At 45.7% G+C, this 14,465-nt stretch overlaps 2 protein-coding genes across 3 annotated transcripts in view; both read left to right on the forward strand.

Moving 5' to 3' along the window:
* Positions 1-5,062, forward strand: part of LOC141122098 (uncharacterized) — a 172,641-nt gene extending 167,579 nt beyond the window's left edge. Inside the window, exon 12 of the mRNA XM_073611928.1 lies at positions 2,234-5,062. Coding sequence (XP_073468029.1) covers positions 2,234-3,681 — 1,448 coding nt within the window. The 3' untranslated portion in view covers positions 3,682-5,062. The remainder of the gene's footprint in view (positions 1-2,233) is intronic.
* Positions 1-14,465, forward strand: part of LOC141122091 (uncharacterized) — a 531,020-nt gene that overhangs the window by 430,776 nt on the left and 85,779 nt on the right. The gene's annotated exons all lie outside the window — the stretch shown is intronic.

The following is a 14,465-nucleotide window of genomic DNA, read 5'->3' on the forward strand; positions in this document are numbered from 1 at the left end:
CTCTTCAGCCACTTGTTTACTTCCCTAATCTCCCTCTGCCTTTCTGGTGTGGCTCGATGTACCGGTATAGGAGTTCCTATACCTTCCTATAGGAGTTCCCCTATAGGAAGGTACAAAGTATAGGAAGACTGAAGACATGATACAAGAGATGGTTAGTGACTGGGGACATGTTACAGGAGATGGTTAGAGACTGGGGACATGATACAGGAGATGGTTAGAGACTGGGGACATGATACAGGAGATGGTTAGAGACTGGGGACATGATACAGGTGATGGTTAGAGGCTGGGGACATGATACAGGAGATGGTTAGAGGCTGGGGACATGATACAGGAGATGGTTAGAGACTGGGGACATGATACAGGAGATGGTTAGAGGCTGGGGACATGATACAGGAGATGGTTAGAGGCTGGGGACATGATACAGGAGATGATTAGAAATTGGGAACATGATACAGGAGATGGTTAGTGACTGGGGACATGATACAGGAGATGGCTAGTGACTGGGGACATGATACAAGAGATGGTTAGAGACTGAGGACATGATACAGAAGATGGTTAGAGACTGGGTACATGATAAAGGAGATGGTTAGAGACTGGGTACATGATAAAGGAGATGGTTAGAGACTGGGGACATGATACAGGAGATGGTTAGTGACTGGGGACATGATACAGGAGATGGCTAGTGACTGGGGACATGATACAAGAGATGGTTAGAGACTGGGGACATGATACAGGAGATGATTAGAGACTGGGGACATGATACAGGAGATGGTTAGAGACTGGGTACATGATAAAGGAGATGGTTAGAGACTGGGGACATGATACAGGAGATGGTTAGAGACTGGGGACATGATACAAGAGATGTCAGAGACTGGGGACATGATACAGGAGATGGTTAGAGACTAGAGACATGATAGAAGAGATGGTTAGAGACTGGAGACATGATAGAAGAGATGGTTAGAGAGTGGGGACACGATGACCCACTAAAAGCCTTTTCACACCGGCGGTGTTTTGCAGGCGCTATAGCGTTAAAACTAGCGCCTGCAATCCGCCCTCAAACAGCTGCTCCATTGTCTCCAGTGTGAAAGCCTGAGGGCACGGGAGAGCGGTGGGCTTTCACACCGGAGCGGTGCCCTGGCAGGACGTCAGGAAAAGTCCTTCTTTGGAGCGGTGAAGGAGCAGTGTGTTTACCGCTCCTCCACCGCTGCTCCCCATTGAAATCAACGGGGCAGCGCTGGGATACCGCCGGCAAAGCGTCGCTATTGCAGGGCATTGCGGGCAGTTTTACCCCTTTCTCGGCCACTAGCGGGGGGTAAAAGCGCCCTGCTAGCGGCCAAAATGCACCGCAAATTCGACTGTAAAATGCCGATAAAAATAGCGGCATTTTACCGCCGATGCTATGGGCGGCTCGGTGTGAAAGCCGTCTAATGGTTAGAAAATTGGATGAATGTTTTTTTGAAAGAAAAATGAGTTTATGTACGGCCAGCATAAGTGACATCAGGTGCAGGGAGCTTGTACCCACCTACCTGTCTATGACAAGGGAGTCTGTCATCCATCATATTATATTACACTCCTGTCTGATCATCTGCAAAACAAGCGTTTTACATCTTTTTTATATTTTAATAATGTTGATCTCTGATTCTGATATGTAGCAGATTCTCCCTCTAATAATACATCTATCTGTCTGTTATTCTCAGAGTGGATTAAATATCCAACTATATATCTGGATATTTATATTTACCGCTGTATATAGATATTCAAGAATATTAACTCAATTATACACCAACCTTTTTATGAGGGTTTTATCTAATTAATCAAAACAATAATCGACCAACTAATCAATTCTGAAAATAATCATTAGTTGCCGCCCTACAGAGGACCCATTTACTAGTTACCTTGAGGGGGGAATTGTAAGATCCTCAGAGACAAAGCTGCCTGATGTGGGCGGAGTCCTGGTTTAGGGGAACCAATCAGCTCATGTCTAGTAATAATCTTTTTATTTCTATTTTAGTAGATGGACGGGAGATGAGGAAAACCTCAGAGGATTGTCTCACTTTGTCTCCAGACTGTAAAGTAGAAGATGAGGACATCACACAGTATAGTCCAGGAGAAAACCCGACTACCTCAAATGTCCATCCGGCACCACACAGTGTAGATGGACCATCGTATTCCTCTTATCCTGAGGAACCTCAGACTGTGAGGGATGGTGCCGTCCTTCCAACAGATAAGAGACTTTCCTGTACTGAGTGCGGGAAGTGTTTCCGTTATAAATCCAAACTTAATGTCCATATAAGATCTCACACAGGGGAGAAGCCTTATTCCTGTCCTGAGTGCGGGAAATGTTTTTCACATAAGTCCCATCTTTACACACATCAGAGATCTCACACAGGGGAGAAGCCGTATTCCTGTCCTGAGTGTGGGAAATGTTTTTTACTGAAGTCCGATCTTTCTAAACATCAGAGATCTCACACAGGGGAAAAGCCGTATTCCTGTCCTGAGTGTGGGAAATGTTTTTCAGAGAAGTCCAGTCTTTACACACATCAGAGATCTCACACAGGGGAGAAGCCGTATTCCTGTCCTGAGTGCGGGAAATGTTTTTCACAGAAGTCACATCTTTACACACATCAGAGATCTCACACGGGGGAGAAGCCGTATTCCTGTCCTGAGTGCGGGAAATGTTATTCACAGAAGTCCCATCTTTACACACATCAGAGATCTCACACAGGGGAAAAGCCGTATTCCTGTCCTGAGTGTGGAAAATGTTTTTCAGAGAAGTCCAGTCTTTACACACATCAGAGATCTCACACAGGGGAGAAGCCATATTCCTGTCCTGAGTGTGGGAAATGTTTTTCAGAGAAGTCCAGTCTTTACACACATCAGAGATCTCACACAGGGGAGAAGCCGTATTCCTGTCCTGAGTGCGGGAAATGTTTTTTACTGAAGTCCCATCTTTCCAAACATCAGAGATCTCACACAAGGGAAAAGCTGTATTCCTGTCCTGAGTGCGAGAAATGTTTTTCACAGAAGTCCCATCTTTACACACATCAGAGATCTCACACGGGGGAAAAACCGTATTCCTGTCCTGAGTGTGGGAAATGTTTTTCAGAGAAGTCCAATCTTTACACACATCAGAGATCCCACACAGGGGAGAAGCCGTATTCCTGTCCTGAGTGCGGGAAATGTTTTTCAGTGAAGTCCAGTCTTTCCAGACATCAGAGATCTCACACAGGGGAGAAGCCATATTCCTGTCCTGAGTGCGGAAAATGTTTTTCACAGAAGTCCAGTCTTTCCATACATCAGAGATCTCACACAAGGGAGAAGCCGTATTCCTGTCCTGAGTGCGGGAAATGTTTTTCAGTGAAGTCCAGTCTTTCCACACATCAGAGATTTTTTCACACGGGGGAGAAGCCGTATTCCTGTCCTGAGTGCAGGAAATGTTTTTCAGTGAAGTCCCAACTTTCCACACATCAGAGATCTCACACGGGGGAGAAGCCCTATTCCTGTCCTGAGTGCGGGAAATGTTTTTCAGTGAAGTCCAGTCTTTCCACACATCAGAGATCTCACACGGGGGAGAAGCTGTATACCTGTCCTGAGTGCGGGAAATGTTTTTCACAGAAGACCAATCTTTTCAGACATCAGAGATCTCACACGGGGGAGAAGCCGTATTCCTGTCCTGAGTGAGGGAATTGTTCCTCACTGAAGTCCTAATCATATTAGTATTACTAAATCATATTAGTTTTACATTATAATGAGACAAGTATATGTCTACTTAATTGAATATCTCACATATTTTGGTTTGTGCATTTTTGTTTATATATGTATTTTTTATTTTAGAATATTCATTTATATATTCATTACTTATTGTTGAATATTAACCATGGATATATTGTCTATATATAAATATGAAAACACACGTTTGTAATCTTATGAAGAGTCTAAATGTATTGGGATTCTAAGAATAAAATCCTTGTGAAATAATACATGGAGTTAAGTTCCACATTACCTAACTTAAAGAATTTAATGGGAGGGTATATTTTCTTAAAGTAATAGATCTCATGAGTCTCCGCCAGGTCCGGAGTGGTTTGACATATAAGTGACATTTCAGTCTAATTCATAGTTTTTCTTTAAGCCTAAGTCAAAAGGTTATTTGGAAATTAAATGAAATATATTAAGAAGAATTTCTACACCATTTCTAATACAATGCCGCCCCCATTGGCCACTGTGAATAAAGGAAACTACAATTTCCTTATAAGTTTTGGGCAGCAAATGACGTGTTTGATGTCATTCATGACGTGAAAGACATTCCCACACCCACATTCTAGGGGGAATATATAGGGTTTAAACATACGGTGAGGAAATCTGGAAAAAAGAAGATCTTGAGAGCTGGAGATGGAAAGAGAGAGAGCAGGAGAAAAACAGAAGAAAAATGTAGGAATTGTAGAGAAGTCTTTTGGGGACATCCAGCTGATCCTTCTCAAAACAACAGATTTCTTAAATCTCTGGTAAGAATCAATTTATATTTTTACCTTTTTGGGTAATTGAAGTTGTTTGAACATATGCTTAACTAACCCAATTAATGTTGGTAGTGTCAGTTTTGGAGTGAATTGAATTCTAACTTCAGTATGAACTTGACTCCCATTTAAACAAAGAGATACATATCTTGTTATATCTCAACAAAACTGACTTCAAAGTCTTAGAAGTGAATTAGTTATAGTATGTGTTGAACCATAGATTCATTCTAAATTTATCTTGATTTAAAAATGAGTCTTGGTTAAACTACTAAGTTTGTATATGGTTAACAAAATTGTCCATATACTGTAAAAGAGATTTAAGCTTGAAGGTCTTTGTTTTGAGAAGAAATCATGTGTGTTAAGTTCAACACCTAGTGTGTTTTCATAAGTCTATAGAGCCGCGGAAAGCTATTTACTAAGCCATCATGAAGTGTGAAACATGGTATTTTGTAAGAAGAGCTTACAAAGTTATATCTTTTTGTATTATCACCAATTATATTTGATATTATTTTACACTGAATTTTTAGTTAATAAATATATATATATTAGCACATTGCTATATTCATTCTTGTCTTCAAACTAGCATGGATAAACCAATTTGAATTTTTTTGGTTGATTTGTGGAAAGATGTGAAAATCTCCTTAACCATAGATTTTTGCATAATTCCATAAATATAATACTGTTAATATTTATTTCAGTATAAATATCTGACACTATTTATTTTAATTGGCTCTGTACAATGCTTTTGTGTTGTACAAAACAACAGAAAGAAGTGAATCCTTCCTAAAATCTCAGGAAGTGATCGTTACATCCCTTTTGTATCCAGAAGGTGCTGTGGCCCAAATCCAGATGCAGTGACCCACCTGCATGAGAGGCATTTTCCTGACGTCTTTCCTGGTACCCCGACCCAAAGAGCATCACAAAAAATATGTTGTGTCTGTAGCAGATGCAAAATTAGGTGTGACACCCATTATTTCTGTTCCTCCTTTCCTGGGCAACCTGGTTTCTGCATCCAGGACTGCTTCCATCGTTACCACACACTAGTGAAGTATTAGTATAGGGTAAAATATTCAAAAAAGGGGGGAAGCTTGTGAAGGGATTATACAAATAATAAAGGAAACCATAATATTAAATTATAATAACTTTTATTGGAAACATGATTTTAATCAATAATAGGACATAACAATTTGTTGGGTTATGTTAAACATCCCCATTATGATGGTCATATATAGAGGGTTCCAGTTGAGCAGAGATTGAGTGGTCGTATATTATCCTGACATGTTTCGCCTTTGGCTTCATCAGGCAATATATGAATCGGCCAATAATTGCGAGGAGGACACCTCAGAGACCCCAAAGAGGGTCATCCACGAAGGGAGGACCACCCCGGGAGAAGGCACTGCGTGGCCACAGAGAGCACACAAAGAACAGGTTAAAAGCAAAAGTAATCAAAGCATGGGGGGGAGGGCGCCTGAATATAAGATACCATAGTCCAATATAGACACAATACCAAGTACTAAAAAAACAATCAAATCGGGTTTGCTGGTCGCCCTCAGTTTCTAGCTCCATCTCCCTTCATGGATGACCCTCTTTGGGGTCTCTGAGGTGTCCTCCTTGCAATTATTGGTTGATTCGTATATCACCCGATGAAGCCACAAGGCGAAACATGTCAGGATAATATACGACCACTCAATCTCTGCTCAACTGGAACCCTCTGTATATGCCCTCCATAATGGAGATGTTCAACATAAACCAACATTGTTATGTCCTATTATTGATTCTAATCATGTTTCCAATAAACGTTATTATATTTTAATATTATGGTTTCCATTATTATTTGTATAATCCCTTTGCAAGCTTCCCCCCTTTTTTGAATATTTTACCTTATACTAATACTTCACTAGTGTGTGGTAATGATGGAAGCAGTCCTGGATGCAGAGACCAGGTTGCCCAGAACAGGAGGAACAGAAATAACAGGTGTCACACCTAATTTTGCATCTGCTACAGACACAACATATTTTTTATGGTGCTCTTTGGGTCGGGGTACCGGGAAAGAAAAATTATTTAAAGTTATCTTGTGGCAAATCCGCCACACAGACTGATTTTATCTTGAAGAGAAACGCACGCCGTTCCTGAAAATACCGGGGTTATGCCGGCTAGACTTCCTTGATTGGTAAGACATTTTCGGGACAAAGGGTACCTAAATTACTCCTCTTAATCAAAATTTATTGATTGGTGGTTATATGTTATGTTGTCACTGTCTACTGTTCATCGGAGTGTTCACAGGTATATGTAGTACACATCTGCTAGATAAAGTAGTTTAGAGACAAGAGGGTATAGGCACAAGTAGAGAAGACTGGCCAGTCATTATGGGCATTAAATTAAGGGAATGAAAGGTAAGAGACCCTCAAAAAACAACTCTTAACTTAGAGATGAGATAGAACCTGTGACAGACTTCGGAAACCCTGACTTGGTATCTCCGCCAAGAAGCTGATTTTCAAGCTCTGGAACACGAGACCAGTGGATCTGGCTATAGTTACCCCAAGAACTAGACGGCACCAGTCTTCGAGTAAACCAGACTAAGAACTGTTTATTTGATCAAGAATACAGGCTTTTATATACTTAAGAAGGAAGTCACTCACCACATTAACAATTACCCAAAACATCACACAATGGTTTAGCTAATGAGCTACAGCTGACTCATGGCTAATCCCATCACAGAGGATCCTTCATTAGCCACCTGGTTGATTCAGATGTCTTATTGCAGGTCAAACTTGCTGGCTTCAAACTCAGAAGGTAGAAAATACATTAACATAAGTATATGTAGCACCTTCTACATTGGGTAGGTGCTAGAAGTAGGTTTTTGGAAACAGCAGGTAAATTTAGGCAGGCCTAGCTGGAGGCTAGGCTTGTTTGTTTTGTGTGGGCTGTGAGTGGCCCAGAGCAGAGCTGGTGACTCACAGGCAGCATCACCTCACTGTCACCTCCCTCTTTCTTCTGGAGGAGTCTGGAAGAGAGGAGGAGCTGTCTGGGGTGCCTCGGGGAGCCCTGACCAATCCGCAACTAGGATTGGCAGGGGGCAGGCCTCCTTGAAATACCCAGGGTCAGCCCAGCTGGGGAGGAGTTGTTCAGGTGGAAGAACTGGAGATGGAGCACTACGTTGTTTGGGCTTTTGAGGGCACTCCCCAGTTTTGGGGGGGTGCTTTGGGCCTGGGAGTTTGGGTGCAGGACAGAGGCCTTTCCAATAAGCAACAAGGATCTGGACAGGAGGCACCAGGAGTGGAACTTAAGAGGACAACAGGGGCAAGTGTTGTTGGGCAAGTCTCTAGGAGGGAACCACCAGCCGCAACAAGAAGGGCTGGTGACAGGCACAGTCGGGAGGTCTGGGGAGGCATGCCTGAGAGGACTGGGAGTGAGCAGTCTGGGATGGGTGCAGAGCCAGCTGGAAGGACTGTGGGGTCATGGCAGTGGAGTTTGGGCAGCTGCAGCCAAGAGAGCTGGCAGGGCCTGAAGAGGACTAGCTGGGAGCAGTAGTCCACAATAGGACAGCTAGCACCAAGGACTTTGTCATTATTTCTGCTACATTAAAGGGGCCTGCGGTCCCTACCTGCAAATGGTCAGTGCTAAGGCCTAACTGAGGTTGGTGTTGGGCTTAACCATGTGCTAGCAAGTCCTGGGAAGAGAAGTGTTGCGCAGGAGAAAGAGAGAGAGTTACAAGTAAGAGAGTGATCAACCAATTGATCCACCAAGTGGTCTACCAATTGATCTACTAATTTGTTCTGAACATCCTATAATTACCCATCCAAGTTCAATATCCCCACAATAAAATAACAAGAACAACGCACAGGACTGTTCACTGTCTCTGGACTGATTGAGGAGTGAATACTGGGCTGGGTAGAGGTGACAGGTAAACCATATAATTCAGCAGCCCCTATGGTGGTACAGCTACATTTGGGGGCTCGTTCCAGGACCACCTGTTCATGTGACCTGCTGGCTGTTGCCCCTAGCAACCATAGAAGCGGGCTGGAGAATTGCTTTGTTGGATCAGTATTGAGGAAATTGAACTTTGGGAAGGACTTGTGTGCTCTGCCTGCTATACAGTAACATAATAGTAAGTGCCGTTGCCCATAGCAATCAGCGGGAGCTATGACAATTATTGCTACCTGCTCACCCAGCTGCCCCAACCAGTGCTGGGGCGGACACATATCTATCCTGCAATTCAGTGACTTTTCACCATATGTCGTCACCCGTGGCAACCACGTCAGGTGATCGCGCCCATGGATTACAAATATGTCCAGCGCACTGCTAAAACTAGACATTCTTCGCTGGATTACAAATATGCCCACTGCTCTGCAAATGCTGGGCATCTTGAACTATTGCTCCAACCTCCTGCTATAGACAGTAAAGTATGCCTGAGAGTGTTTACTGTTGCGCGGGGTGAACAGGGTCAACCTGCAGGTGCCTGTGGGTGGGACTGTCCTAAAATTGCTCCTTTCAGTAAGACACTGGCTTCAAACTTTATTGTTGCTACCGGCAACCACCAGAAAAGTCAGCGGTCATCAACCCTCAGTTGCTTGGGCACAGTCAGTGCCGAGTGAAATGCCTGGACAAGTCCTGCTAGCATCAGCATGCCTGCAAACTTCAGTGTGTCTAACAAAGGGTTACAGCAGCGTGCCCAGGGAGGAGACGGTCCATCAGTTCCAAAGGCGTCAGCCGTCTGGAATCAAGGGGGCAGTGCCACACCCTGGAGGAGATGGAAAGTTTCCTGCTAGCGGCAGACACCACGAGATGGAGGAAGATGGCGGAAAGTAGCCGGCTGCTATCCACCTTGATGTGGTTGCCTGACAAGCAGGAAAGGACGCTGGCGGATACCAGTGTCCGATTGGAGCCTCGCAGGGGATTCGCCCTTGCGGAGATCGATGGAGCGGACTGACTGTGCTTGCTCTGTCCAGAGTGCCAAATTCTGACCACGGTGGTTACTGCCTGGGCCCGGTGTGGCCATTGTGGGGAACCACTTACCTGACTGGGGCCCATCCAGCAGGTGCCGAAATACTACACCGTGGACCTGCTATCAGGACTTTGTAGACTGCAATCGTGAAAGTACTGGAAGGCCGGAGAGGGCCTGGAATCACCCCCTGAAGGTGGAGCAGAGTTACTGCCTAGCGAATCCCCCATGAAGAAAGTGGACATCAGAGGAGGAGAGACTGCCTTGACTTGTGGCCTGGCCAGGGACCTGCTAAGTACTGCCATGCAGGAGCCAAATTCAGTCCCTGAAAAGCCGACAGAAACTCTAAGCCCCTTGCCATCCCAGTCTGGAGAGAGCCAATGTCAAAGGAAGGTGCGCGTTCAGGAGAGATGGACAGGGAAAGCGAGGGCCGGGTCATTGATTGGGGTCCCCTCAGAGTGCAGGCCAAGTTCGGATCTCTGGAAAGATTGGTGGAGTGGTCATCCCCTAGTGAGAGTTCTGAAGAGGAATGGGAAACTGGGGAATCCCAAGTCCTTGGAAGTGGAGATGGGCCAGAGCCAGTTTTGGGATCTGAAGGAGCCGCAGGAACCCTGACCAGTAGCAGGCAGCTCTTCTTGAACAGACCTTCCACCACCCAGACCAGAGTGCTCACCTATCGTCAGTGGGTCGTTAGGGCCCCAGATGCTTGTATTCTCAAGAGGAGAGGGAATCCCACAGAGTTGCCGAGATTCTCTCCTTTCTAAGGAGAAGTGCAAAGGAAGGTAGCTCTGGAGTGGGGCCTGGACTTCCCATATGTCCCATCTCAGGTTATGGACCTTGTGGAGAACTCCCGGGGAGAGTGGAAGGACGACCTAGTCTGGGATTACCTACACATCCCAAAGCCATTGCGGGTGCCTGGCAGTGAGGCCTGGGCCGTTTGAAAGACATTCAGGAGGAATGGAGGCTTGTGAGATCAATCTACAGAGACTCGGTCTCCAGGGAGGAAGAAGGAGGGAACTGGAAGAGGTTGCCTGATTCTCCCTTCTATGCCTAAAGAGTACTGTGAGGAGTCACAGGATACATAGGAGTGAGTCAGATGAACTGCTGGAGGAGCTGCCTGCCGCCCTGTGTGCCAGATGGAAGCACTTCCTGTCGCAAGGACACTTGGGTGAGGTTTGTTCCCACACTAACATTTTTAGGAGCCTGTCTGTTTGGTTAGGGGCCCCTCCCTTCTGACAGAACAAGACAAGAAAAATGTGTGTGCTTTTGTTTGCTTCTATATTTCTGTTGGCAGGACGCTAACCCCCTACCAACATAAATCATGTACAGTGTAAACCTAGGTGTAAGCGTTGTATGTATTGTTTTTGTCTTCTCTTAGGATCTCCTGGGATGGGATGGCTGTAAAACTCAATTTTTTTATCTGGAGACAAGAATTCCGGCAGACAGAGTATTTTTCTCAAGGGAGAGATGCTCTGGCTCAAAATGTGTATATGCTGTTAGCTGCAGGGACCTGTAGTTAGGAATGCCTTATCTATTCTGTACAGATGTAAATACTTATCAGAAATATATCTGTCTATTTTTGTATGTAATTTATTTGTACAGTTCTCCATCCAAGTTGTTTTCCTTTCCCCCTTCCAATTTATCTTATGGGATGCCCTTGCCCATGATTTTTTCAAATTTTCCCAGCTGAGGGACCAGCTGGATTCTGGTGGGGGGTGAGTGTAGCACCCTCTACCTTAGGTAGGTGCTAGAAGTAGAATTTTTGTGAGTGCAGGTAAATTTATTCAGGGCTAGCTGCAAGCTAGGCCTGTTTGTTTTGGTCTGTGTGGGCTGGAAGTGGCCTAGAGTAGTAGCAATTGACTCACATGCAGCATCACTTCTCTGTCACCTCCCTTTTGCTTCTAGAGGATTCTAGAAGAAAGGTGGGAAGAGGATTGGAGGGGCATGAGGTATCTCAGGGAGCCCTGACAAATCCCCAAGTGGGATTGGCAGGGGGCAGGCCTCCTTGATATACCCTGGGTGGCAGGTACTCACCAAGGCCAAGTTGCTGAGAGAGGCTCCCCTTGCAGCTGGGCGCACGACACCCTCTGGAAGTGGCACAGCGGGTATCGGGCACGAAGGAGCGCGGGTCACCAGCAGGTAGAATAGCTGGGAGGTTCTTCAAATAGAGGGTGGTCCGTGCTGGGTGGCTGACACCTTACTGGAACTGGCTAGGCAGGAATCTGGAGAAGAAGACTGGAGCCGGCAGAGGTTGCAGAGGGTCAAACACAAGGCAAAGTCCGAGAGCAGGCAGGGGGTCAAACACGGGTAGTCAAGCAGGCTGGAGATCAGAACACTGGGAACAGGCAGAGACAAAGTCCAAAAGCAGGCCGAAGGTCAAACACAGGTAGTCCAGCAGGCTGAGATCAAACACTGGGAAAAGGCAGAGACAAGTCCAGGAACAGGCCGAGGGTCAAACACAGATGATCAAGCAGGTAGAGAAGTCCAGGGAATAGCCAGAGGTCAATCACAGGAGAGGTTCAAAGCGAGGTCAAGGACAATCCGGGTCACGATAGGCAGGCACGGGTACACAGGTTCAGGAACGGGTCACAGGAGCTGAAAAGACAAACCAGCAACAAACACAGGATGTGGTCGTCTTTATATAGGCCCGCCAGGGAGACGTCCCACTGTGCATGTACACGTTCGTGCTGATGCGCTGCGTTGTGCACTCACGTGAACTAATCCGTTCGGGACATGCGCTCGTACCCGCCGATCGAGTGATGATACGCGCTGATGAGCAATTCTACCACGCAGGCACACAGGGAAGCGTCGATACTTGCAGGCCCTGATTCTGCCATTTCCCTGACAGTGCCCCCCCCCAAGGGGCAACCTCCGGATGCCCAACCTAGCCTGGATCCCAGGATGTCTCCTGTGGAATTCCCGCATTAAGCGAGGAGCATGGATATTGCTAGCAGGCTCCCAAGAATTGTCTTCTGGGGGATATCCTTTCCACTTAACCAAGTACTGTTCCCGTCCCCCCCTCTTTCTGTAGTCTACTATTGCCTCCACTTCTAATTCCTCTTCTCCTTCAACCCTGATTGGTGGAGGAGGTAGTTCTCCTCTTCCTGGGAAAGAGTTGGGGGTGACCGGCTTTAGTAAAGAGGCATGGAACACCGGATGTATCCTATAAGAGTTAGGCAAGGTCAGTTCGAAAGCCACAGGGTTTACAACCCTCTTAATTTCAAAAGGGCCAATGAACTTTGGGCCTAGCTTGCGTGATGGGCAAGGTAGTTTGAGATTGATGGCAGATAGCCACACTTTATCTCCAACCTTGAAACTTGGGTTACTTCTTCTTCCTCTGTTGTAGTACTCTTCGTAGCTTCTTTGGGCTTTCTTCATAGTTTCTTGAATCTGCAAGAAATTTGTTTGGATAAATTGTATTCGGTCCTGTACTGCAAGAGTTGAAACTCCAGGAACGGAATCTGGGAGAAAAGAAGGGTGGAAACCATAGTTTGCCCAAAAAGTTGTTTGGTTGATAGCAGTATGTATGGAATTGTTGTAGGCGAACTCTGCGCACGGCAAAAGAGAGGACCAGTCATCTTGGGAACAGGAATAGAAACACCAGAGGTACTGCTCTAGAGATGGGTTCGTCCTCTCTGTCTGGCCATTGCTTTGTGGATGGTTTGCGGAAGAGAGGGATGTCTTGATTTCTAAAGATTTACACATATCCTTCCAGAATCTAGAGGTGAACTGAATTCCTCTGTCGGATACAATGTTGTGAGGAATGCCATGGAGTCTCACCACTTCTTTTATGAAGATATTTGCAGTTGTTGAAGCAGAAGGAGTGCCTACTAAGGGCAGGAAATGTGCCATCTTTGAAAAGCGGTCAACAACCACTAGGATGGTAGTGAACTTCTCGGAAGGGGGCAGATCTACGATAAAGTCCATAGAGACCTCTGTCCAGGGATGTTCTGGTATCAACAAGGATCTTAAAAGTCCCCATGTCTTGGCGTTGGATCCCTTGTTGCGTTGACAAGTAATGCAAGATCGTATATACTTTTTACAGTCTTGTCTCCAACCCGGCCACCAGAAAGAGCGATTTACTAGTTCGGAGGTCTTCTGTATACCAAAGTGCCCTGCCAGCTTGTGGTCGTGAAAAGTTTGTAAGATCTGAAGTCTTACTGGGGGAGGAACGAATCCCTTGTCTTGGGCCCACAGCAGACCGTCTTTCTTTTCCAGGGAGGATACTTCAGGTTCAGTACATTGACTTGAGGCCTGTATAATAGCTGATCTGAGATTGGGCTGAACGAGACTAAGGAAATTGTGAGGGGATAAGATGGTTCCAGGTTCTTCTGCTTCGTTGGTTTCTGGGAACATACGGGAAAGTGCGTCTGCCTTCCCGTTCTTAGAGCCAGGTCGGTAGGTAATATGAATGTTGAACTTGGAAAAGAACAAGGCCCAATGGGCCTGACGAGGTCTAAGATGTTTCGCTGTTCGGAGATACTCCAGGTTACAAGGGTCTGTGAAGATCATGATGGGTTGGGATGCCCCTTCAAACAAATATCTCCATTCTTCCAAGGCAAATTTTATGGCTAGCAACTCTCGTTCCCCAACATCATAGTTCTTCTCTGGAAGGCTAAGTTTACGAGAGGCAAAGGCCACCGGGTGGAGTAGGGCCTTTTGACCACTTCTTTGGGACAGAATAGCCCCTATCGCTGACTCCGAAGAATCCACTTCAAGTACATAGGGTAAAACTGGGTTGGAATGTTGGAGAATAGGAGCTGACATAAAAAGTCTCTTTAGTTTATTGAAGGCTTCCTGGGCTTCCTGAGACCATTGAAATCTAGTTTGCTTACGGGTTAGTTGACTGATAGGGGAGGTAATGGAAGAGAATCCTTTAATGAATCTGCGATAAAAATTGGCAAAGCCAACAAATCGCTGAACCCCCTTTTTGTCTAGGGAGCTGGCCATTCCTGGATGGCTTTAACTTTCTGTGGGTCCATTGCGACCCCACCTACCGAGATAATGAACCC

Source organism: Aquarana catesbeiana, unplaced genomic scaffold, assembly GCF_042186555.1.
Source record: "Aquarana catesbeiana isolate 2022-GZ unplaced genomic scaffold, ASM4218655v1 unanchor240, whole genome shotgun sequence".
NCBI classification, from domain to species: domain Eukaryota; kingdom Metazoa; phylum Chordata; class Amphibia; order Anura; family Ranidae; genus Aquarana; species Aquarana catesbeiana.